The 25773-nt window shown below is 35.5% G+C and overlaps 3 protein-coding genes across 9 annotated transcripts in view; all 3 read left to right on the forward strand.

Moving 5' to 3' along the window:
- The window catches only part of LOC309499804 (C-type lectin domain family 10 member A-like), a 49222-nt gene extending 30348 nt beyond the window's left edge, over nucleotides 1–18874 (forward strand). The window contains exons 9-11 of one of the 3 annotated variants that reach the window (XR_014206353.1): nucleotides 12556–12665; nucleotides 12941–16060; nucleotides 16290–16415. Coding sequence is in view for 1 of the 3 variants with exons in the window: in XM_082171288.1 (XP_082027414.1) it covers nucleotides 16290–16440 (151 nt within the window). In the remaining 2 variants the exon portion in view is untranslated. Of the gene's footprint in view, nucleotides 1–12555; nucleotides 12666–12940; nucleotides 16061–16289 lie in introns of all 3 variants that reach the window. The other 2 variants (XR_014206352.1, XM_082171288.1) reach the window with 2 other exon arrangements.
- On the forward strand, nucleotides 1525–7446 carry LOC309498641 (uncharacterized protein). 4 transcript variants are annotated; one of them, XR_014206001.1, is made up of 6 exons: nucleotides 1525–1799; nucleotides 2244–2289; nucleotides 3440–3498; nucleotides 4772–4841; nucleotides 4959–4992; nucleotides 7144–7446. XR_014206001.1 is itself a non-coding variant. In XM_082169484.1 (5 exons), exons 1-5 carry the CDS (start codon nucleotides 1735–1737, stop codon nucleotides 7229–7231), a joined length of 303 nt encoding a protein of 100 aa, XP_082025610.1. In that variant the 5' UTR covers nucleotides 1525–1734; the 3' UTR covers nucleotides 7232–7446. The 4 variants fall into 4 exon arrangements, 1 of the variants encoding a protein (XP_082025610.1); XR_014206002.1 differs by lacking the exon at nucleotides 4772–4841; XM_082169484.1 differs by lacking the exon at nucleotides 3440–3498.
- A 3600-nt stretch (nucleotides 18875–22474) lies between the features above and the next one.
- The window catches only part of asgr1c.1 (asialoglycoprotein receptor 1c, tandem duplicate 1), a 95366-nt gene continuing 92067 nt past the window's right edge, over nucleotides 22475–25773 (forward strand). The window contains exons 1-7 of one of the 2 annotated variants that reach the window (XM_082171274.1): nucleotides 22475–22604; nucleotides 23113–23199; nucleotides 23441–23536; nucleotides 23628–23726; nucleotides 24064–24168; nucleotides 24250–24357; nucleotides 24479–24571. In XM_082171274.1, the coding sequence (XP_082027400.1) occupies nucleotides 22538–22604; nucleotides 23113–23199; nucleotides 23441–23536; nucleotides 23628–23726; nucleotides 24064–24168; nucleotides 24250–24357; nucleotides 24479–24571 (655 nt within the window). In that variant the 5' untranslated portion in view covers nucleotides 22475–22537. The remainder of the gene's footprint in view (nucleotides 22605–23112; nucleotides 23200–23440; nucleotides 23537–23627; nucleotides 23727–24063; nucleotides 24169–24249; nucleotides 24358–24478; nucleotides 24572–25773) is intronic. The other variant, XM_082171270.1, reaches the window with a different exon arrangement.

Genomic DNA, 25773 nt, shown 5'->3' on the forward strand with positions numbered 1-25773 from the left:
TAAGTCCTTCTGGGAAGTTTGTATTCATGAGGTTTTACAATTTTTTTAATTTTTTTTATGTTTTAAATTAATTTATGAAGCCACTGTAAAATGTATCATTAGCCTACATGTTATATTGTTATACTATAACACTGTCAAATTTTGTGCAGGCATTAGCTTACTTCATCGTAAATGGAAAAGCCTGACAATGTAACTGCTAAATACCCAAGTATTGTGGTATTCCACAATGTTTCTCACTGACACACTCATAACTCGAGATTGTGGATTAAAGAAAATCCCAAGCTTCCTACTCATATTTTCATCATTGTGGCGGCGTTCATGTGTGTTCAATTTGTAAATACGATCTTTATGATACTAGGCATGTCTTGAATGCATCAATAGCTCTAGTTTAGGGACAATCCATACAAACAATCTTTATTAAACAGACTGTCACAGTGAGAAGATTTTTGTCCTTTATCAATGCTAAAGGCCTAACCACTGCAGTTAACACCATGCTGTTAAATAAAAGTCTGTAGACAAGTCTTAAGGTTAGGGTTAGGGTTAACCTTAACCCTTAATTTCTAACCCAGACCCGGTTTCACAGACAGGGTTTAGATAAAGCCAGGATTTGTCCTTAGTTCAATTTGGGTATTTAATTATAGCTTTTAAAAATGTGCCTTAGAAAAAAAAAAACATTACTGGCGTGCATCTTGAGACAAAACAATGGCACTGCCATAAGATATGTTGCTTTCAGGTAATACAGCTCAAACATGCATTTTAGTCTGGGACTACAGGCTTGCCTGTGAAAGTGTGAAACCCGGGGTATTATGTTGTAACTTGTATAGAATTATGCCAATGTAACCAAAGTGTTGCGTTGGACAGAGGATTAACTCTAAACCAACAGGTTGTGTAACTGTGCCACACAGGGTGAAAATGGATGTTGACATTATTAGGCATAAGAGTGTTTCTAAAGGAAAGGTCAATAATTTGTGAAAGTGTAAAAGGGTCATTATGGGTCACATGAATGTAACTGTCACCACCATGATGCCAATTCCTTAGATTTTCATATAGATCTACATACAGAATTGTATATGAATATATGCAGTGTTTGCTCTGTTTAATATACTGTTTGCTCTATTAAATTGCACTTTATCAGAACAGTGGTAAATAAATATTATATATGGTCAGTTACTGTAAGTTCTTACAGTATTTTTAATCTTTCATTTTTATTGTTGAATTTTTAATCATGCACTGCAATGAAAAAACAATTTAACCAATTGATTAGCCTAAATATAACAGCCAGCCTACAAAAACAACCAAATAAATAGCACACAATATATATATATATATATATATATATATATATATATATATATATATATATATATATATATATATATATATATATATATATTGTTTTTTATTATTATATATTATATTATATTTTCATATTTCCCTGTAATTGCAATGTTGCCACACTATTGGCTGTCTCTCCTAGCTGTTTTGAGCATGATTGGTTATTCTCTGTTCATTCTGTCTGTCATCCAGGAATCTAGCCAATGACAACTATGCGCGCCTTTACGAGTCAAGTTTGAATAAACGTCAGTTGAGTGAGTCGGTGTTTGCTTTGCTGCTGCGCGGGATCTTCAATATTTGCCTATTCTGTGGGTTTTACATCGTTTAAAACATGGATTATTTTTCATCGGACTGCTAAATGTTTATTTTGAGCGAGTTGCTGGGTGTTGCTGGATGTAAATGAAGAACAAACAAGGAATATGGACAAAGAATTTTATCAACGGAAATATTGCAATCTACGGAAGGTAAAACTTTATTTTATACAAATTCTGCTACATCAAGATATAGGCTAGTGTATTAAATTGAGAATCTAAACGCGATTAGAGCAATATTGTTAGTGCATACGGTATTCCAATGTATTAATGTTATGTGCTGCTAGCATGTGTAACTTGTCTAACTTAGTTTATGATAAAATAAACTCAGCATGGGAGCTTACAACGAGTGAACTGAGAATATTGTATCTTTAGACAGAAAGGAACTGTCACAGTCTTATACTATAAGAATCTGCAAACTAGGCTTATGAATCTATTGATCGCGGGATGGCTAACCGATCAGTTAAATTAACGAGTCGTAATAATATGTTTTGGAGCTGGTGAGTCAATTTAGCAAGCTTTTGCAAATGTCTCCGTAAGTAAGTAAAACAAATAACTAATATTGATGTGTATGTGTGTGTTTCCTTCATGATCCAGGCATTTGGGGAATAAATATTATCCAGCCACACGATGTTCAGATGCGGTGAGTATTGTCATAAAATACACGTGAAATAGAGGCAGAACATGTGAATCTGCTCAAATGCACTGGTTCAAACCCTCCAGACAAGCTTTATCTTCTTGAGTTTACAGGCCTAGCTGACCCAAAAATAAATGTCTTTCAAAATGAAAGTATTTTCAAACCTGTATAACTTACTTTTGTGAAACACAAGAATTTTGGGAATAAAACAACTGTATGCATTGTTGCCTATGACAAAAATAAAAGGCATTTTTCAAGATATCTTAATTATGGTTCTACATAAGAAACTCATACAATTTCAACATATGGGTGAGTAAGCTACATAATGAGATAACTCTATTTTTTTTTTTTTTTTTTTTTTTTTTGGATGAGCTGTTCTTTTAAAGGATTAGTTCACCTCAAAGTTGAAAATTCTGTCATCATTTACTCAACCTCAAGTTGTTTCAAACCTGTATGAATTTCTTTCTTCTGCTGAACACAAAGAAAGATATTTTGAAGAATGTCTGTAACTTGGGTCCCATTGACTTCCATAGAATTTTTTTTCCCTACTATGGAAGTCAATGGGACCCAAGTCTGTCTGGTTACCGACATTCTTCAAAATATCTTTCTTTGTGTTCAGCAGAAGAAAGAAATTCATACAGGTTTAAAACAACTTGAGGGTGAGTGAATGATGACACAATTTTCAACTTTGAGGTGAACTAATCCTTTAAGGACATTTGCTAAATTAACCATGTTTTTTATTATAGTGTAGAAACCATGTTTTTATGGTGGATAGTGAGTATAGGAGCAGGCTTCACTGCATATATTAATAAACTTTTAGAGTGCTGGCCTGGATAATTGTAATACGTAAAATAGGAAAGAGGCCGCACTATGCATAAACTTTTATTTGCAAAAATGCGTTTCGGCACGTGGAAACTGATGAAGGCACGCGCCGAAACCTGTTTTTGCAAATAAAAGTTTATGCATAGTGCGGCCTCTTTCCTATTTTACGTATTACAATAATTTATTACCATTTGGTTAGTGTCGCAAAACATTGTTAATTTTTAGTAAGGGTTCTCCAGATTTATATAACACTTATGGAACATTAAAAAATGGTCCTATGTTACGCGATCAATAATCCTATTAAAACTCTTTAAAAAAAAATATATATTTTTAGATCAAGCATTGGACTTACGGAGCAGAATAGGCACCAACAGAGAAACAAGTCCATCACTAGTAAGTATCCACTGCAGTATCTTCTGGTTACACTTTATTTCGATAGTCCACTTTCACTAACATGTCAACTAACTCTCATTAGAGTATTAGTAGGCTGTAGTAGACAGTCAATAGACTGGTAGGTTAAGTTTAGATGTTAGGATTCGGGTTAGGAGAATAAGTTGACTTGTAGTTGCCAAGTAACTTATAGTCAGTAGAATGTCTGTTAGGGGACCAACAAAACAGAGTGTTAGCAAATATTAAGCAGACAGTCTACTAATACTCTAATGACAGATAGTTGACATGTAGTTGCAAAGTTACTTATAGTTAGTAGAATGTCTAAAGTGGACTATCGAAATAAAGTGTTACCCAGTATTTAAATCCGCAGTCAATTTTAAAGGCACAATGCACTCCGAAATTAAAAAATGATCTCTTTTTTTCTTCTCTCGTGCCATTCTTGATATATATCTGACTTTCTTTCCACAAAGATTTTTTGAAAAATTATCCATTATTGTAAGCCAATATAATGCAAGTGCATACGCCAGAAACTTCATACAGCGTACTCACAGCTTGCTGTGTTGTTCACACAAGATGTTTTCTGCACTTATCATGTGAGCTTTACAATGCTCTTGGACTTTTTCGACCTTCAGCATTTTGGTGTCTATTCACTTGCATTATTTGACACACAAACACAAGAGATGGATAATATTTCTAAAAGTCTAGTTTATTTTTTCTAAAATATGTGTTTTCATCTGAAGAAAGAAAATCATATACCTTTTGGTCGGCATAAGGTAGATAAAATGAAGGGGGAATCAGTTTGCTCTCCTTTACCTAGTATTATTTATAAACATTACATGTGATTTAATAAATGTACAATTAAAGGGGTGTTCGAAGCAAACATCTAAATCCCTTCACAAAGAGCCCTTCCACAAAAGGGTTAGCAAAGGGGGACATGCATCCGATGGTAAATTAACTGAAGTAATTTTATCTTATAGTAATTTTATATTATATTTATGGTAATGTGACCTAGGATGGCAAGTTCCTGTGTTTCATTTTAAAGTAGATATGGTGGAAGAGTTAAGTTTAACATAGAATAATTGAGTTGTTTGTTTGGGTTTGCTATATTACACACATTTTCATCATACCGAAGTTCCATAGGTAAAACTTTTATTAACAGATGCGTTAATGTAACTACCTGCAGGGTTAAAAGAAAATACGTCAAGAACACACAAACTTAAGGAACTTTTACACATCAACAATGTACTAAAAACGGAAACGTTTTTTCTTTGTACAGATGGCAATGTTATTAAAACGATTACCATTTGGACAGATCCACTGTGTTAATCTACATGTTCCTTCTTTTGGTGATGCACATTTTTCTATCAGACATAAGTTTTCGATACCAGACAAAACGAATGAAATGTGACCCATGCTAATTAATTCCCCCCTTTTACCTCTCTCTTTTATCTTTCTGTGGCCAGGATCCGTCATTCATCAGAACAGCTACCAAGAGAAGTGAGTATTCGTCCTCTACCTCCTTTGTCTCAATGTTATTTCAACACTATTGGTCTCCAAAGTACTATATGTGTTTATATTAGGGGTGTAAGATTAAGAAAATGTCGATGCAAAAACGATTCACAGTATGTAAATGTAGTTACTTTTCCTATATAGGTATTAGGGATGTGCATCTCCATAACTGAGGCCGATACGATACGCATCTCGATGCATAGCCAACGATACAATACATTAATGATACATATAAGCAGCTGCCAGCTACCGATGCAATGCAATACGATTCACTTTTATTACGATCCGGTGCGATTCGATTTCGATTCAACGCATTGCAAAAATATGATGCTATGCAATTCAATATGGTATAGATAGTTCACTTTTATTTCTTTTGTTCAGACATAGGGCAAATCATAAAGTAGCAAAGTGCCATCTGACTTTTAACACATGGCTCTCTCACAATCAAAAGATTTGGTTTCCACAAAAAAAGCAGGTACTGTAGGCTAACTGACCAGAAAGCAGGTGCTGTTATTATGTGCTTCACGGGCCGTTTATCAGTTTGGACCAGTGCAGCGCGAGCCGATCTTGATCAATCGACACTGTTACTACACGGCGCTAAGAGATCCCCACTGAAGTAATAACATCGCTGCGAGATCTATTGAGAAGCATTCATATATCTCTGTTATTAACGGATCAAACAGCGCTGACATGGAAATATTGTGCCATGAATGAACAATCCAGTGTCCACAGATCAGCAACATTCACCATGGATTTACTGTAGTAAAACAAACTGTAACCATGGAAGTTTGGCAGGAATAGTAGGCTATAATGCTTTCAAGTTACATTACGTTGGTTTTATTTTGACATGAATAAAATTACTGCCCTCAAAGTTAATCTGAACTAAAATAAACCTTTGTTTATAACTACAATATTACATTACATTTTTTTTTCAAGTAGCTGTTTTACATGCTTCTAAGAGTCGATTATAGCTTCATCATTCCTCAAAGTAAAAAAAAAAAAATCATACTTTATGATGTTACGTTTAATACAAATTATTTATTTTTTTAAATATTAAATCAAGGAAATTTCTCTGGCATTTCTTTCTTTTTCCTGTATCGAAAACGTACCGAACCATGACACAAGTGTATCGTATTGAACCGAACCATGAATTTTGTGAACCGTTAACTTACACCCCTAATATGTGTGTGTGTGTGTGTGTGTGTGTGTGTGTGTGTATGGGACTGTTTAAACCTGGCCACTTGATGCGTTTTCTCAGATCGGATAGCTATCTGTTTTATCACAACAATTCCATTTACACCTGGTCACATAAATGTGTTTTTGCAAAATGGATATAAATCAGATCTTCGATTCCCTCGCTATGCAAATTTAATGGCGTTCACGTCACCGAAAGCAACAGATATGAACTGCATTTTATTGATCATCCGTTAAAATTTCTAAATCAAAGACAGCAATAGGAGAGAGCGGCAACAGCCCTGGTAAGATCATTTCGTTTCTTTACTTTTAATGATGATAACTGTGTGTTAAGCATCGGGGACTTACTTTCACTTTAATTTGCGATAGTTTGCACGTTGGCTTGATGAATAACGTTAGATGGTCAGCGGCGATGCGGCAGTAGCGTCGTCATAACTTGCTATAACATGACATATAGCCTAAAACACGCTCTCACAACTTTATTTTAGAGCGTTTTTGGGAGGAGTAAAATTTACATGTGGTTTCAACAACCAGATGCATTTACACTTGTCCAGTTTCTTCTGGAATGCGGCCCAGACCACCTCCTGAAGTGGTGTGAGCAATAAGATTCAAATGCGTCACGAATGCGTTTCGGAGGCCATTTAATCCTGGTCTTTTCAAGATCATATAGCTATCCGATCACTAAAATCGCATGCAGTTGTAAATGGCACCTATATGTGTGTGTGTGTGTGTGTGTGTGTGTGTGTGTGTGTGTGTGTGTGTGTGTGTGTGTGTGGAATGCCTTATATCAGGCTTGATGTAATTTTACTTGATTTGTGATTTATTTCATTTAATTGATTCGAGTACAAACATTTTCAACTATGTATCTCTGCTATAAGCTAAACCACAACAGTGGCATTTGTATTTATTTATTTAACATGTGGATTTTTTTTGCTTTGATTGTAGCTGCTGTCATGAAATGGGACCCAGCTGCAATAGAGGCCCAAATAAAGTCTGTAGGCGATCATCTGAAACTGCTTGCTGCTATAAATGAAGCTTGTGAACCTTATAGCAGCCATATTTTGTTAATTGTTATGTTATTGTTTTAACAACATTTTATAGACTATTTAAAGGGAAATTGTGTTAATTTACAACTTTACTGTTCAGGCTTTTAAGTTGTATTGTGTTAATTTATACTTTAGTCTTCCGGCTGTTAAGTTTTGGTCCAGCAGAACAAAATAGTAATAAAAATATATTTTGAGATTTGAATAGTTGATTTCTTGGAGTGATTAGTTTGTTTTACAGGAAAATGGTAAGCAGTTTATTACAGTTATATTGTTAAGATATACAAATGCAAGTATATACACTACACAGTTATTCAATTGAATATTCAATATTATCAATATTCTTTAAAATCTTATTTAGGTCTATGGTCTGTGTGTCTGCAGTTTCATGACACGACAACCATTAACATTGAGTAACTGGGTTTTTCTCAGTGAGAACTAGCTCCCTCACTGCCACTGTTTTGTAAATATTTGTAAGTAAATATTTTTTAAAGTTGGATCCTTGAAAAATGCACATATAGGATTTCCATGTCAGTATGGGTCTTTAACAGTCTTTGACATTTCTACTACAGAAAACACTTCTAATACAACTTTTATTCTGACTGCCTTTAGATGTCTAACAATTACGTCTGTAGCAAGTCTTTACTTGACATCTATAGAATGTCCAGAAAAGACGTAAAAAAAACTTTCATTCTGGCTCCTGTGAGGACGTCTTCTGGATGTCTAAGAATGACGTCTTTAGCACGTCTTTAAATGACGTCTATACAATGTCCAGAAAAGACGTATAAAAAACTTTCATTCTGGCTCCTGTGAGGACGTCTTCTGGATGTCTAAGAATGACGTCTTTAGCACGTCTTTAAATGACGTCTATACAATGTCCAGAAAAGACGTATAAAAAACTTTCATTCTGGCTCCTGTGAGGACGTCTTCTGGATGTCTAAGAATGACGTCTTTAGCACGTCTTTAAATGACGTCTATACAATGTCCAGAAAAGACGTATAAAAAACTTTCATTCTGGCTCCTGTGAGGACGTCTTCTGGATGTCTAAGAATGACGTCTTTAGCACGTCTTTAATTGACGTCTATACAATGTCCAGAAAAGACGTAAAAAAAACTTTCATTCTGGCTCCTGTGAGGACGTCTTCTGGATGTCTAAGAATGACGTCTTTTAGACGTCTTCTAGACGACTTTATGCTCGCTGGGGAGTAGGGGTGGGGGAAAAAATCGATTCTTCGATGCATCGCGATGCGGACGTGGACGATTCTGAATCGATTCACAAATGTCAAAAAATCGATTTTCTAAAAAAAAATATATATATTTTTTTTTTCTAATAACGTAATGTTGACGGAACGCAAAAGGCGGAACTATAAGCGGACGTGCAGTGCGCGGACAGTCTGTGGCGTGCACAACAGAGACGCGCACATAACAGAGTCGCGCACATACATAAGACTCATGATGGCTGAGCGCCAAATTCGAACGGCACCTTCTTCGTTAAAAGCTAACGTATGCAAAATTGGCAATTTCATTGTTACCTATTTAGTATTTTTGTATGAGAGCTGCTTTCTGTATTGTTTAGTTTTCACATCAGTACACTGTGTAAACCGATCTGTTATACGTATACTGCAATATGTGCAATTTCAGTCACAAAAAGTTACATTTTGACTGTGCTCTCTGCAGATGTTCATTCACTTTTTTTGTATAAGCTGTTTTTGATTGTAGTATACAGCAAACATTTCAAGTCATAACTCTTTATTATTTAGTTGTGTATAAGAGTGGCTTTGTATGTTAATTGAAGCTACAGTAAGTTGTTCAAAAATGTTCATTTTGTCTTCTTAATGATTAAATTGGACAATTTTCTTCTAGAAAGACAAGGTGTTCAGGTGGAGAAAAAAACGTTTTATTTACCTTGACATGTTTCGACTGCAACCTGCAGTCTTCTTCCACCTGAACACCTTGTCTTTCTTGAAGAAAATTGTCCAATTTCTACAGTATGTTGGTTCTGATCTACTTCCTAAAGGAAATAAGCCTTTCATTTATTTGTTATTGTTTAGTTCAACTTGATGAGTCACAAAACAATGTGATGTATTCATTTCTGTGTTCTACAGAACATAAGCTACATACAAATAATTATGAAGTTATAACTACACGACACAGAAAGTGCTTTGAGTTGTTGTTACTCAATAAAAGAGTTAAGTAATTCAGCAGCTGACTTTTTTTATCACTTTGTAGTGTATTTTCGTTTACTGTTGTGAAATGGAAAATCAATAATCGCTAATCGAGAATCGTTAATAATCGAAAATCGACTGTAATCGAATCGGGACTTCAATAATCGTAATCGAATCGAATCGGGAAATCAGACAGATTAACCACCCCTAGTGCTGAGTTCCCCAATTGATAGGCCATGCAGGTCCCTATGGAAGCTTGTTTCCGCCACAAAATAAAACATTTTAAAAGATAATTGCTACTTTTTATCTCACAATTGCGACATCTCGCAATTCTGACTTTATTTCTCAGAGATATAAAGTCAGAATTGCGTGAAATAAAGTCGCAATTGCGTGTTATAAAGTCAGAATTCGGACTTTTTTTCTCGCAATTGCGACTATCACGCAATTCTGACTTTATAACACGCAATTCTGACTTTATAACACGCAATTGCGACTTTATTTCACGCAATTCTGACTTTATATCTCTGAGAAATAAAGTCAGAATTGCGAGATGTTGCAATTGTGAGATAAAAAGTCCAATTCTAAGGGGAAAAAAAGACGGATTTTTTTTTTTTTTTTACCTCATAGTTTATATCTCACAATTCTGACTTTATAACACGCAATTGCGACTTTATATCACGCAATTCTGACTTTATATCTCCCAATTGCGACTTTATATCACGCAATTCTGACTTTATATCTCCCATTTTGCCACTTTATAGGGGTCGCAATTATTATTATTTATTTATTATTCAGTGGCGGAAACAAGCTTCTAAAGGGTCCAAGCTTCTACAATGATCTTTTTTTTTTTGCCCCCCCGGCTCGAATGTCAAACTCCGCCTATGGTCGGGACTCCCGCAAAATAGAATTATCTATAAATTGAACAAATAAAAACGAATAAATTGTCATTCATCTGTTGCACAAAAGCAACAAGAACAACTAAAACAAAATAGAAACGATTTACAGGCCAGAGTCTCTATTTATAACATGTTTGCAGCGTTGAACAATGTAGCCAATCACAGACATATGTGTTGATTTCTTGAACGCAATGGCCAATCAGATGCATTTAAGATAGAATCCCCTCACCACTCAAAAATGACTTTTTGTTCAGTGCTGAATTCTGCATACTGGCAAATCATCTATTATATCAAACAAAGTGTAGATAATATGAAAGATTAATTATGCAGCCAGTTTCATTGATAATAACAGAGATTTGTGAGATGGCAATGAACTGAGATGTCAGCTTTTTAGGAATTATTAAGTGAGAAATCCGTCCTGCGCTCTAATGTAGACTTTAAAAACAAACCACTAACATTATATTTACATTAACAGTAGCCTAGGCTGCAATCTAGTGTATGTAAACCTTTTTGCAGATAAACACAAATGCATTTTCGGACAAGTTAATGGCCAAGTTAATTGAGTAAATCATATCCCCCACTATGGCAATTAATAACAGACTATAGTAAACACATTTCCTAAATAGGCCTGTGACTGTATCTTACATTTTATGAAATAGTACCATTATTTAAAAATAAAGTTTGCACTTTGTTACTATTATTAAAATCCTCTATTGTTCATAAGAGTTTAAAGGTTTACATAACATTATTTTATAGTATATATGGCCACCCCACTCTAGTTTTGTGTCCCATCTTGGCCACCCCAGTAAAAATGTCCTGGATACGCCACTGTCAGGCGACGACATCACTTCCTGTCGGCCAGTGTAACCTCTGTAGGGTGCGATACGCAACCTCACCACTAGATGACGCTAAAAAAAATCACACACTGCACCTTTAAATAATTAACAGAGTAACAAAACAGTGTGATTAGTAGGCTATATGCTGAGTTTCAGTTCATTTTTGTGACAGGCTGTAAAAACAAGTTCACAGAAAGGAAACCGAGATGGCAGAAATTGGCATCCTGTTTGTTTTATAAAAGTTTTTTGCTTTTATAAAAGTTTTTTGCTTTTATTGTGAGTGTGCACAAATAAAAGTAAACCCTTTACAGTTTTCTAATCATGTCTTACTCGTATCTGTATGACCATATATGACAGAGTACTTTAAGTTGTTTCCACTGTTATAAAATTAAAGTGATCCCGCCTCACACACAACATATCAGTTCTAGCATTGCTAGCTTGACATCGCAGCCTGTTCATTATCAAAATTAATACAGTCAACCAAACATAAAAAGCTACACTGCTTAAGTTAAATAGTCTGTAGTGTAAAATCTATGCCGTTCAGCGTGAGCATTTCTGAGCATGTGAAGGATGATGTTTTACATGGATATTAGAACGCATGTGAAGTACAAAGCCTAGTTTATATAACAAGTTATAGTTTAGCATCCATATACATCGCAAATATGGAAACATCGTGCCAAATGAGAGAGGTAGGCTTACGTTTGCCTTAAGGTAGTGGCAAAAACACCACCTCCTATATATAATCATTTATGAAATTTCACTTCCACATTTTGATACGATAATAGTAGTTTTACAAGACTTCCCCCTCTCCCCACCCCAAAATTCATCAAATTTCAAATTACCCTTTGCGGTTTCTGTATTCGCTTTAAATGATTTTGTTTTGTCTTGACGTTTATAAAGCTACTTTTATTTTTCATTCTTGTTCCGTTCTGAATATTGTAACATTTAAAGGATTTGTTGTGGCGTTAGGAGAACTAAATTAGCCTATAGCTATGTTTATAGTGTTTTTTTTTTTATTTGTTTTTTTTTAAGATTTCGCTTTATTTACCAGTATTTTACATTAATGTTATAATAAAACATTTATAAAAAATAAAAAAAACGTTTTCAAAATGTCTTGAAAAATTACTTTAAAAATGACTTGCATTACTTTTTAAACCGTTAAACCGATTGTATTAACCGGTCAAAATTCTTGCTCTTGGTTAACCAGTTAATTATGAGCATCCCTATCGCTACAACTATAAAAATGACAATTTTGTAAGGAAAACTTCGGTGGTTTTCATTGTAACCTTTATGCCTACAGAAAAAACAGGGTTGTTACGTCATGTAACCATTGTGTGTATACAGGTGTCTGTGCATGAAAGGGTTAACACCTTTATTCTGCCTTTCAGTATTTATTTATTTTTTATCTCTCCTCCTAGGAATTTGTTACCTATTTGTCCAAACCATTTGAATACTGGATCGGTCTAACGGAACAGACCACAGGCCAGTGGAGATGGGCGGATGACACTAATTGCACCATGGACAAAGTGTGAGTTGAATTATGCAGTCACAGTTTTCCATATCGAATTCATTTTCCATTATGTCCATTATCCACAGCTTCCACATGATATCTTAAAATTATTCCCCTCAATTATTGGAAGGATAGGAAGCAATCATTTCAAGATAATGTACTTTAAGAGTTTGATTGTTAAGTGCATGCAACTTGATTAAACAAGCCATTTAAATAGCTGTTGTAGGTCGTGGACATGGTATTAAATTACAAAAAAAAGTTTTCTACATGAATTTTTTTGGCTTTGGTTACAGACACTGGGGACCTGGGCAGCCGGATGAGTGGGGAGGACATCCGTATGAGGGAGGAGAGGACTGTGGACAACTAACAAGGGATGCGATTATTAATGACAACCACTGCTCCCTCAAATTGAAATTCATATGTAAAGGATCTAAGGATTCTTAATAGCAACCTGTTTGTATGTTGCTTCAAGAGAGCGACCATTCATTTGTTGTGTTTTCTTTTTTCTTTGTTCAATTTAATCATATAATGGTTTATTCATTTTTATTACATTTCCTTGCTCTCGGAATGCTTGCTGTTGTTGTTTATCTGTTAGCCTGCCATTAAAAACAGTTTTACCCACTCCACAGTACAGCAAAAGCAAATAACTTATAACGCCAGGCTATCGATGTAAATGTCTGTTGAGAGAATAATGTTAGAAATCAAACTGCCCTTTCATCACATTGCAATAGTTATACTTTGTTCCCTGTATTTATTAGCACAGTCTACAGCAGCGGCGGAGTGATATTAAGTTACCTAGGCAACCGAGAGAGCCGGTCCACATGACAATCATGCAAGTGTATTTCCCTGCCGCTGACACTCATCCCTCAAAGTAAAATTCCGCCACAGCTGAGAAACTAGTTCCTGTAAATGTAATGCGATCATTGAGATATGCAAGAGTAGTTTGATTTCTAACATTATTCTCTCAACAGACATTTACATCGATAGTCTGGCAAAAGCAAACCCTTCAAAACTTCTGTTAAAAATATTAAACAAAAATAGAGAGTCAATGCATCAATGCATCAATGCATTTGATCTCTACACCCTTGCTTCATTTAGAATTTGCGGTTCTATGAATATGCAAATTAGCCCCGCCTCCACTCACTCGCACCAGCTCGGATTACCTGATCTACTCTCTCAATTTTACTGTAGTAAACACACAATGGGTCTCATTCATGAAACATTCGTAAATATACGAGTAAATATGTGAGTGATTTGCACGTAAAGAGACCTTCCCGAAAATTCTTCTCCTGATTCACAAATACTTAGTAAACGTCAGATGTGATAGTGAAATGTGTGTGTGTGTGTGTTAATGAATTCCAATCAGTCGTAAATGGGACGCGCGTGCACGCTCATTCTCAATTACCATAAATCCCGCCCATTAAATCCGACTGACAACTATATATGGGCATCATATTATGACACCAAACGAAGGATTTTAACATGTCTTCCCAAAAGCGAATGAAGAAGAGAAATTTCTCAGATGCAGAAATTGAAGTTTTATTATCAGAAGTTTGTTCAAAACGACACATTAGTTTGCCCAGCCCTATTGAAAGCAATTAATTATTTGATTAAAGTGTTCCGTTTGCAGATGCCATTACTGGCTCTCATAATAAAGTAAAAAGAAAAACCGTATGTAATTACTATATATAGCCTAATATTTTTTCAAAATGCTGTGTAAATATGTACCCGATTAAGGTGAATTAAAATGCAGCCTTATTAATGAGAAAAACGTTCGGATGTTAAACGCACTATTTACGCGTGGCTGGGAGCAGGTGTAGATTTCTTTCGTACCAACTAACATTTGGAAAATACGAACATTTTAATGAATCCGAAAATTTACGCCAGAACCACTTTACACACGATTTACACAAAAATTCGTTCTGCTCGTGTTTCATGAATGAGACCCAATGACACAGTGGAAATATAAATATAATGTCTTGCTAATGTTACACAAACCACCTCAGAGTCAGAAAGCTGCCTTCTAACAATCATCAGAAACGCTTTAAAGGGGTCATATGATGCGATATCTTGTGTTTCTTTAGTGTGTTATGTAGCTGTTAGTGCAAGTATAAGATCTGCAGAGTTACAAAGCTCAAAGTCTGAAACCCAAACTGCTTTGCTAAACATTTTCCAATAATATTGATATTTAAATCGGTAAGCATCAAATATGAACTCATTCAGCATCGATACATTAGCATAGCATTATTAGCAGCATTATTCTATAGCAGAAGCATTCTGCGATCTAATAAAAAAATTATGTATATGGCTAGGCAAACGTAAGATAATATTTCTGATTTGTGTCTAACTTCTAATAATAATTATTAAAACGTCCTCATTGACAATCTGCATAAACCTGCTATCGACCTGTTTTGAGGTGTTTCGTGAACTTTATTGCACTTTACATACCCCTGACACGGAAAACATGAGGAGAAATCGAGTCGACTATGATGTCGCAGTAGCTTCAGCATCACCCTTGAGCTCATTCCTTTATGGATAAATATGGAAGCCCAGTTCTGCAACATAAGAAAAAAATGCTTTGGTAAATCATAATTATGACAGGCTAAGTCGAAATTATGACATAAAAAAACCATTAGAAGTTCATAATTTCGATATTTTTTCTAATAATTTCCACTTTTTATAGGCCTATCATAATTTTGATTTAGTATTTCATAATTTCGAGGTTTGTAATCGCATACATAAGCATATCATGACTGCCATGTCAATTTCCACTTTTTATTCTCATATCCTAATTATGACTCAGTATGCCATAACTTTAATAGCTTTAATAACTATGATTGTAATAATTTAGATTTTTTTATCTTAGAATGTCTTAATTTTTTGTCATATTTAAGATTTACCAAAGCATGATTTCTTTTCTTATGTGGCAGAAATGATCTCCCATAGATAAAAGCACTTGTAAATAAAAATAAATAAACCCCTTTAATCAAAACCAGAGGACTTTCGGCACCAAAATATTCATTTTGACCATGCTAATTCTGGGTAAATGGTCAAGGGTGAAGGTTCAAACAAGAGGCAGACAAACCACAGTGAAACTGAGTGAAAACAGATGATGCTGAAAACACTGAGCAAGCAGTTTTAATTAGTCATTTAGCTGATGTGCTTCTGCAGAATAACTTACACTACACTTGTTACACATCAATATCCTTTGAAATGAGGAACGGAAAGTGCTGTGTTATAATACACTAATGCCCAGTTTACTGTCATTCAGGAGCTCTTTTGAATGTGCTTTGGATTCTCTAGAAAGCAAGTGACTGCTAAAGTTATGAGTTATGTTTATCAGAAAACTGATAGCTCTGAAGAAATCATGAAAATGGACATGGAATATGAACGGAAGACGACATTTAGCAAAGGTTTGCTATGATACTAAATTGTATTTGATACAGAAAGATGTCTTTGTGTTGTATATGAGAGAAACAGTTTTAGTTAGATGCCTTGTAACACTTCATAATCACTTTCATTTATTTTTATATATTATATGATGCTTAGTATTAAATTAACTTTAGATCGGATGGGATGCCAGAAAGTTATTATATATGCAGATGCAATGGTGTGACATTTGTTGGTTGTCATTATACACAGACGCTGGGCTCCCGGGCAGCCGGATGACTGGAAAGAACACGGTCTGGGAGAGGAAGGAGAGGAAGGAGAGGATTGTGGGCAGATTACATATACTGGGAAACTGAATGACAACCACTGCTCCACCAAAATGAGATTAATTTGCAGAGTGTAATTCTGAATCTGAACAGAGCTGTGGTGTAGGGCCGATGGAATATTTTCATCAAATTCTGTTTGTTCCGTTTGAATTTTTCTGGATTACTTTTTAATGGTTAAATTAAATTTTAGTAATCAAAAAGCAATATAAATACCGCTATAAAATACGGTTTTTATTTTTTTGATCAAATTCTGTGTTTTCTGTTTTAAGATTTCTGGATTCCATTTTAATGGTTTGATTACATTTTAATAATTAAAAGGCATGTCTAATTAATTGAATTCATAAAAAACAAATTATTAATTAAAAAACAAATAATTTCTATCAAATGAAGGCATAAAACATTAATTTAATGTATCTTTTAATCATGTGGAAAAAAAATATTGTCAAACAAAGTGCTGCACAAAATGGAAGAGAATTTTTTGATTATTCCTTAAAAATTGTTTTAATAATAATTTATTATTATTATTATTAGTGTTAGTATTATTAATACATTGAGACGTAGCTAAATTCTACTGTACTGTTGGACAGGTTGCTTTGAAGACTTTGGAGTTTCTGTGTGTTTGTGATATGACGATAGTTTTTCTCAAATGAAGTGGTAAAATGCTGATGAAGTGACTCTCAGAGTGGCTCTGGAGCTGAAGTTCATGCATTCATGTCCTCATATGAGACGGCAGAGGGTGAAAACACCGCGAGAATCACGACAAATTCCATGAAATACAGCATTATACAGTAAATTATGTTTTTATGTCTGGGTTCAACGATTACGTCAGCATTTTCCGCATTGTGGAAATCATAGGGCCCTACAACAGGTGCCATCAAAATGACTATTTATGGACACTAATGCCACCAGTTTCTGATAAATTCTTAGAGGGAAAGAGTGTTATATCATTACTATATACATATAGTATTTATTATTATTATTTTATATATTTTTCCTCCATTTTAATTTTAGTTTGTGTTATTCATTTCATTTTCAGTTTATTTTTTTAATTCTGTTTAATCAGAAATTCAGTTTCAGTTTAGATGCTTTAAATAGTATACATTTATTTATAAATTATATATAAATGATTAATTTTAGTACTTAAACTTGAAATGTTGTCTTGGCTTCTAAGTGAAATATTTACTTTACAAAGGCTTTTTTTTTTTTTTTTTCGTAAATTATTTTAAGTTTTAGTTGGTCAGATTCATGATTCAAATACTTAGTAATTGACCATCATCCCACAAATGCGGCATTAAACTTGTATTTACTTTACAACATTCCTTAAACTTTGAAAGAAATCATACAGAAAGCAAGATACAGGATTATTGAGGGTGGACTCAAACTTGATGCTCCTAATAGCATCATTGTCATGAATCAGACCTCTGTGGCTCTCTCCGATGGCCACCGGAGGGCACCCTCACCTGAGTATTGACTTTCCCGGACTCCATTTATTTCCCATGCACCCATAGACAGTATAAGAAATGGACAGAGTCATCTCATTGGAACTCAATTGAGGCAAGTGAAGCCCATTTTCAGCGATTTTTTAGGACTTCCGTTCCTGACGCGCAGACTCAAACCGAGCTTGACGACGTAGATGTGACGTGAGCAACCCGTCTGTCTTCTAGTGGCTGTGGCATGGGAAATCTGAAGCATTCCCTTCCGAATCTTGCAGAGACGGAGATCGTGAGTAGGAGGTGTCCATGAGCTACGAGCAGGAGAAACTTTTGCTAGGTATTCTGATTAATTATTTTGTCATTTTGCCTCCACGTCTCCCCGATTGCCCGCGAGCTTCTCCTCCTGTCAATACGGTAATCTCTCTACTGTGCGACAGAGAGTCGTGTGGTTATGACGCAATCGTTAGCCTACTTTTACAAAAACTGTTTTTACTGGGCCATAACGTAAGCTACATGGTAATGGAGCATTTTATACATTGTTGTGTTTCTTTAGAAATAAATAATGGACAAATGGAGTCTTCAAACGCCTCAGATGTAAAGTTATTCGCTGTCAAAGTGACGCCAAAATGAATGGGAGTCAATGGGATGCTAACAGCAGGTGAAGTTCTGCTACAAGATGGTGGCACGCGGCCGGCTTCAACTTCCGGTCGACTTCCTTCCCGCTTGCATGCACCCCGTACAGAGACTAATCACCTGCACAGGTGTTTTCCATTATCTGCTCTACTTAAGCAGCATTCACACTCACACTCATTGTGTGGTCTTGGTTTGCCCTGGCTGACATTTCTAAGTGTTTACCTTGATATTCTGTGTATGATCTTGGATTGTTAGACTACTGTTGATTCTCTGCCACCTGCCCTTGTTATCTTGCTCTCTGGGACTTCGACTGCTTTGCTGCCTGCCCTGACTCTTGCCTGGTATCGTTTCTGTTTCTGCTCTGCCTCTGATATTCCTGCCACTGTTGTTTGAACACTGCCTGTTTGACCCTGATCTTGATTATTAAAGATAATCTGCAAATGGATCCACATGCTTCCGACCCCTCATTACAATCATATTGGTAAAGTTTTACATATGAATTACTCTTGCTTCCCTAATTCAAGATTATCTGATCTTTAACATAAAAAAATTGTCTTTTTTAAGGTGAGACTCTTTCTTGTGAGTGGATTTTGCTCCATGTAAACCCACGGTTGTCAAACAGGGGTACGTGGACTGATTTCAGGGGGTACGCGAATTGCCGGTAATCTTGACAACCGCGCCACCGCGGTGGCTGAGTAGCCTAGTTCCGGCGGTGGTTTGCCAAAAAAAAATTAATGCTGTTTTACATTAATATTATGACACACAAAGCTTTGTTTACAAAAGAAATAATAGGTTAGCAATTAAATGTTATATCGCAGCCATGGAAAAGTTTGAATTCATGACGAATGAGAGAGTTGTGCGTGAGCCCATATCCTTAAGCTTTTTCGGCTTTGCAATCTGGTCATCCGATTATTAGCGAATTTAAAAATATTCCATTAGTTATTCCTTATAGAGAGCTTGAACCGTCTACTTTTAAACAAAAACAATTAAAAACGAAAATAAACCGACTAGCATATGCATGTAATCCGTATGAAGTGTGCATTCTATAGGCGCGTTCACTGCGAAGATGACGAGTCAGCATCGTCAACAACTAACTAACACTGACACAAAAAAAAAAAAAAAATTTAATTAATAAACTATTCAAATGTCTCATTGCTATATTTGACACATTCATTACTTTTGCCGGCTCTTTGTGACAGCTGTTATGTGCGTTATTGGCAGCGTCACCCTCTGGTTACATGAACTCGTCACCACCGCATCAGCACCAGAACATGGAGATTTTATTTTAGAGAATGATCACACAACAGACATTAGAACATTAGATATTCTATAATTAAATCAACTAATCGAATATTCAAAAATCGTAACTCATCCCTGCATGGAATCTCTTGTTTCTTTTCCCATATCTTCACTCGCGTCTCACCCATTTCCAAAGGGGATTATAAACGTTTCTTCCTTTGTTCGCTTTTAGGTCGATTATTTTCGTATTCTTTACTGTGTTAGGACAGATAGCCTACATTTTTACTTGTACGTCAAATTCTTTTTAACACAGTTTGTGCTTGTTATTAGACATATGATATTTGGTAAGGCGCGTCAAGTTCATTTGTAAAGCGCGTTTCACACGCGGGGGTGATTTTAGTTTGGCTTTCTCTGGCAGCGCGCAAATATAGCCTAAATGCCATATCAGTGGCTAAATGCCCTTGTGGAAGATAGAATTCGCTCTTTTTTACAAGTAGAAAACATGAAGATATCAGAAAATAGATCGATGGTCTCTTTCCTGCTCGTGTCCCACATCCCTCTCAAAGAGCAGAGCGGTAGGCTGTATCACGCGATGGAAGTGTGGAAAATTTAACTAAAGTTTTTATTTATTTATTTTTAAATAGATTCAACTTTATTATATTATGTAAATTACCAGTATTTACTGATATTTATTTCAATGCTTTACAGGCTTTAGTGTGTTGTTTCTTTGTTTTTGTTTTTTTATTTATTTCAAAACAACCCCCAGACCACCGCAACACCGCCGGTATTGGGGTCCATTACTACCGCGGTGGTAAAAAACTGCCACCGTCACAGCCCTATTTGTATCATATGTTGACTTTTGATTAGATTTGTATCATATGTTTATGATTCTATTCACTATTCTCGACAAAATTGATAAAAATAAATATTAATAAAAAAATAAAAAACTTGTTGTTAACAATTGGTGGTGTTGGGGGTACTCCGGAAGATCTATAATGTCTCTGGGGGTACATGCCTGTTAAAAGTTTGGGACCCACTGATGTAAACGGTTCCTTTCTGGTTCACACATTTGTATTGCATGTATTATGAAAGTATTTTCCAAAGTGTTTCATGGTCATGACATGGAAGTTGAACGACTGGATGGACATTAGACAATTTAGAGTCACTATCTCCTGAGAGCATGCATAATGGATAAGTCTTTAGCTGTACTTTTGAGTGTTCTTGAATGTTTATTTCATGGGCCTGTGCACTTCCAGTTATTCTAACTCTAGGAATGAGGTAAAATACCCACAAATGTGGCATTAAACTTGTATTTACTTTACAACACTCCTTGAACTTTGAAATAAATGATACAGCTCACAATATTAGATGCATTAAGCTGATAGCCACTCATCAGTATGCTTAAAGGTCTGATGATTAGTATTTTCATGCATCTGTATAAAAAGCAAGATACAGGATTATTCAGGGTGGCCTCAAACTTGATGCTCCTAATAGCATCATATTGCTTCTGTGCATTTGTACATTGTCTTTTGTTTGCAAAGCAACTCGATATTAAATTATCCTTAGAAACCGTTACAGATCAAGTTCTACGTATGAATCAATCTCGATTCCCTAATTCAGTATTTTTTTACAATGTTTGAAAGTCCAAGCTCAGCACAAATGCAGTGTTTTGCACACTCAGCGAAATGATTTTATTAGAAGTGCTATTTTAAATGGTAAAAAGAAAAATTCCCTAAAGCTTTCAGAAAGAATTGACGCACAAGTAAAAAGACTAAATAGCAAGTGACCAAATGAAAACCTAGATCTTTTTGGGGTGGGGGGAGAGGGGGATAAATTGCATGTTGGCAAATCAACTAATTGCATGATGTAAAGTAGACATGACAAGCGTCATTAAACCTGTCATGAAGAAAATGTACATGCAAAAATAAATAAAGCTGCAAGCAGCTTTTATCGGGGTTCAACCAATTAAGGCCTTTAAGCAAAAAAGCATCAAAAGTGATTAAGTTTTATTTAGCAAGCAAAAGCAAGCAAGCAAAAGACCATTTACAGCCAATACAGGCAATGTACCATAGGAAATATATGGTTTAAAAGCTTTTTAACAGTTATAGTGCCACCTATGGTCCGATCTCCATAAAATTTTGCATGCTTGTTAATGATGTTATATCACACATGCTCACCAATTTTTGTGAAGTTCATTTAGGATTTATAGGCTTTTGAGTGTATTTTGTCACGCCCCTTTTTCTAAATGACCCTGTTACAGCCATCCAAATGCAAAAGTGCAACTTTTTTTTGATAATTATTGATCTAGAGAGTCCAGAGAATTGTCCTAGACTGGTTTGGTTCCGATCGGGCGAAAAACCAGGGACTAGTTCGCAAAAGTAGGATATACACAGTTTGTCCGCCTTACACCACTGTGATCCCTGGCTTAAGTAAGACACTTGAGTCTAGGACAAACGGTCTTTGTACTTTTGGTCGCTGTAGCGCCACCTATGGGCCAATCGGGGTCATACTCTGATAGGTTCTCCCCAAAGTGAGGCGTACCATCTGACCAGGTTTCAGGTCTCTATGCCTTACGGTTTGGCCTGCACGGCGCGTTTTACAAATCCTTACCATTACAATTAGGGTTTCAGCATTTCATGCTTGAACCCCTAATAATCTTTAGCATTAAATGTTTTCCTGTGTGTGTCTGGGTAACAGAAGCGAATCTTTCCAGACGGAATTCCCTAAATATCACTTCCTCAGAATGTGGAAGTGAAATTTTTTTAAGGAACATAAATGATTATATAGGAGGTGGTGTTTTTAATTTCAACCATAAGCAGCAAGTGACTTAAATTTGCTCACATTATAGCCTATTGGCCTTTTATAGAAAATGGATCGTTCTGAAGAATACGTTAAAATGGAGATGGAATGTGAACCAAAGAAATCATTTTGGAGAGGTTTGGAAGATTTACAATATCACATTCAGTTGGAGAAACTATCTTAAAGCTTTTACAGCATGAGTGAAATGGAAAATGTTTCGCAGTTACATTTATTTTAATGTCTTGACAGACTTTTTTAAATCAAAAGCAACTTTTATATTTGAAATGTAATTGGAATCGAGAATGCTGTGAATGTTTCTTCCTCAGGGGAAGTTGGTACTGGATAACATCTCTGATTTTTAACCAGTGAGCTTCAACAATTAATCATATTCATGCTAATTATGTATGTATATATATATATATATATATTATTACTTCTCGTACTATGATGATTTAAACAAACTTCTAAGTATAAACTTGGGTATGTCACTTGTTCCGGCACCATTTTGCTACAGACATGAATAATATCTCAAAATGTGTGGAAAAATGCAAAAATAATTAAAACATGGCATTGCAAAATTAAAATATTACATTTCGACATTGTATATGTGATATTATCAATATAAATTTTGTCTGTTTTCTGCAGGTCGCTCAAATCACAGACAAACTGGCATCCTTGTGCTTCTAGGAACAGTCTGCATGATTATTTTCATCATCATGACTTCTGTCATCTGTGAGTTATTAATGAAATACTGTCTTTAGTGTTTTGCTACTAGACTGCTTTCGTTTATCACTGGTGTGGATACGGACTGCAACATCTTTGTGTTTTTAGTGTGACAAATACTGTGAACATGGACTTTAATGTTGTGATATGAACTGAACTGCTTTGCTCTGAGCTATTTGAATTAGCATATGAATATGTAAAATATTTGCAGAGAAGCTGAAAAAGTTTGTCTGTTTATTTTGGTTTGAAGTTTCGCATCAAGAAAGAAAGTTCTCAATGCTGGAGAGTTGGATTAACAGCCATACTTCTGATCTAACCTCAGTCAAATCTGAGTTTCAGACCTCAGGTGAGAACTTCATCATCATCATCATCATCATCACGGATCAGTTTTGATAATGGACTTTTAATTAACAATTTTTTTTTTTTTTTTTTGACAGGTAATGACCTAGAAAAGAAGGTTTCTGAGCTGCAGAACTTAGTATCCAGTCTGAGTTCATCTTTGAACATGTCTGGATCAATTAACACAATGACCAAAGGTTAGTGTCTTGACTGCCGTAACTCTGATGTTATATTTTGTTATATTAGGCCATTTATGGATAATAAATAAAAGAAAACAGAAGTATCACAATGATAATTCATGATTTAAAAAAAAAATCTTTTTAGAACAAAGTTTAAACAAAAATGTCCTCCCTTACTAATGTCTGTTTGGGGTGAAATCTTTAATGCAATGAATTTCTGCATGATTTAAGTGTCTCAGCAGGGCATGACTGTTAAACATCTCTTCTCTTTGACACTGTAAAGAGTCTAAGATTTAATACGTGCATAAAATCATTGATTATTTACTGATCATTTGTCCCTCTTACTCTCCAAAAGAAATGCATGAAAAGAAGTTGTCTAATATTGAGACCTTGATGACTGATCTCGGCTCGTCACTGAATTCACTCGCATCCAAACAAGAGGAGAACCAGCAAAAGCTGGGTGAGTGTTAGACGTACATTCAGCTTTGAATAATCCTCATATCTAAGGCAAGCTGTATATTTCTATTTCTTTCTCCTACAGATCGGCAAAAGGATTTGATGAACAGTTTGGGTTCGGCAGTATCAGCTGTTAGGTTTGGCCTAACACATGACCGTATGATGTCATCTGTGATTTTTCACCATGCACAAAGTAATTTTAGAAATTCTAACTGTATTCATGAAATATCACGTTCTTCAGAATTGTGCTTTTCTTATATTAGAGGTAATCGGGCTGATATATTGTTCTGTTTGGCTTTTGTCTCCGGCTAAAGTGGAGATGGCAAGCTCTCTGAAGGACATGAAGAATACAGTGGAGGAACTGACATCATTAGTTCAAGCTTCGTCTTATAAAATATCATTAACCAGTGAGTAAACTCTAAATTTAAGGTGTAATATTGTGCTTATGTAGTTTCTGTTTTTTGGGGGTTTTTTGTTGCCAAAAAACCCTCTAAATCTGTAATGGTGCAAAAAATGTTATATACAATAATCACAGACATTCTGAGCAGGATTACATTTCTTTAATCTGCATGAGATGAAAAACAGAAAGAGATTTGCTGTGTGATTATTTGTGAAATATTAATTAAAGCTACACTGTGTAATATTTTAAGTTGATTCTTAGCAAAAAAACACTTTGTTCTTTCAAAATTATACGTTCTCATTAATGAGTAATCACTTCTACCAATTAATCAAGTATTCTCGTAAGCGTAGAATCTGCCATTTAGAATACATACGAGCGAGTCGCTCGAATGGCGGCAGCCATAGATATCCATATAAAGGCTAGATGTCTTAAGGCGGAGTCACTTCCGGCATCACCGGCGGCCATCTTGCCACAGGGAAGCTGTGAATTAAGGTGTGTGATCAGCACGCACACAAATCCTCTTATCTCGCTGAAATCTTGACGGATTTACAAACAGTTTGGTTTCTTACCAACGTTATTAAAGTGGCTATAATTCTTTCATATGGAAGTCCATTGTTATAATTATTCATATGTATGCAGTATCATAACTACATCTCTGATGTTTATAACAAATCAAACCGTTTGAAAATCGGTAGAAAATTGAGCAAGTTATGGTTATTTAAAAGTACATGCACCATGTTACGAGTGAGCGAGCACCCTGTGGTAAGATGGCCGCCGTGTGCGGACGTCGACCTCCATTGGCCAGCAGCGCGGACGAGACATCTAGCCTTTATATGATATCTATGGCGGCAGCCATGTTGCGCCTCCATCTTGAAAATACATTAGACAAAGAGGGACATACCTGGAAATTCAAGCTTTGCCTTTCGTGTTTTTACACTCAGTGGCACCGTGACGAATGCGAGGGGGAGATTACTCGCGACTGCCGGCAGATTTGAAGTAATACGGCCACCGTAGGAGTTAAAACGCCCTCGGAATGGGAGGGGCTAGAAAGTAATATTCAGTTGGTAGTCATAAACAATTTCACCGCTAGATGGGAGAAAATCCTACACAGTGTAGCTTTAAACCTCCTCCCCACAGAGAAAACTTGTCATGCCCAGGGTTTATAGGGAGTTTATAGGCAATGCAAATGCTGTTGTGTGATAAAACCAT

The sequence above is a fragment of the Leuciscus leuciscus genome (assembly GCF_965113295.1).
Source record: "Leuciscus leuciscus genome assembly, chromosome: 5".
NCBI lineage: Eukaryota > Metazoa > Chordata > Actinopteri > Cypriniformes > Leuciscidae > Leuciscus > Leuciscus leuciscus.

Coding starts and splice junctions, on each gene's coding strand:
- LOC309498641 (XM_082169484.1), top strand. CDS start 1,735: ATGAAGAACAAACAAGGAATATGGACAAAGAATTTTATCAACGGAAAT. Junction 2,290..4,771: donor CCACACGATGTTCAGATGCG/GTGAGTATTGTC, acceptor TTCTTTGTACAG/ATGGCAATGTTATTAAAACG. Junction 4,993..7,143: donor CAGAACAGCTACCAAGAGAA/GTGAGTATTCGT, acceptor CTTTGATTGTAG/CTGCTGTCATGAAATGGGAC.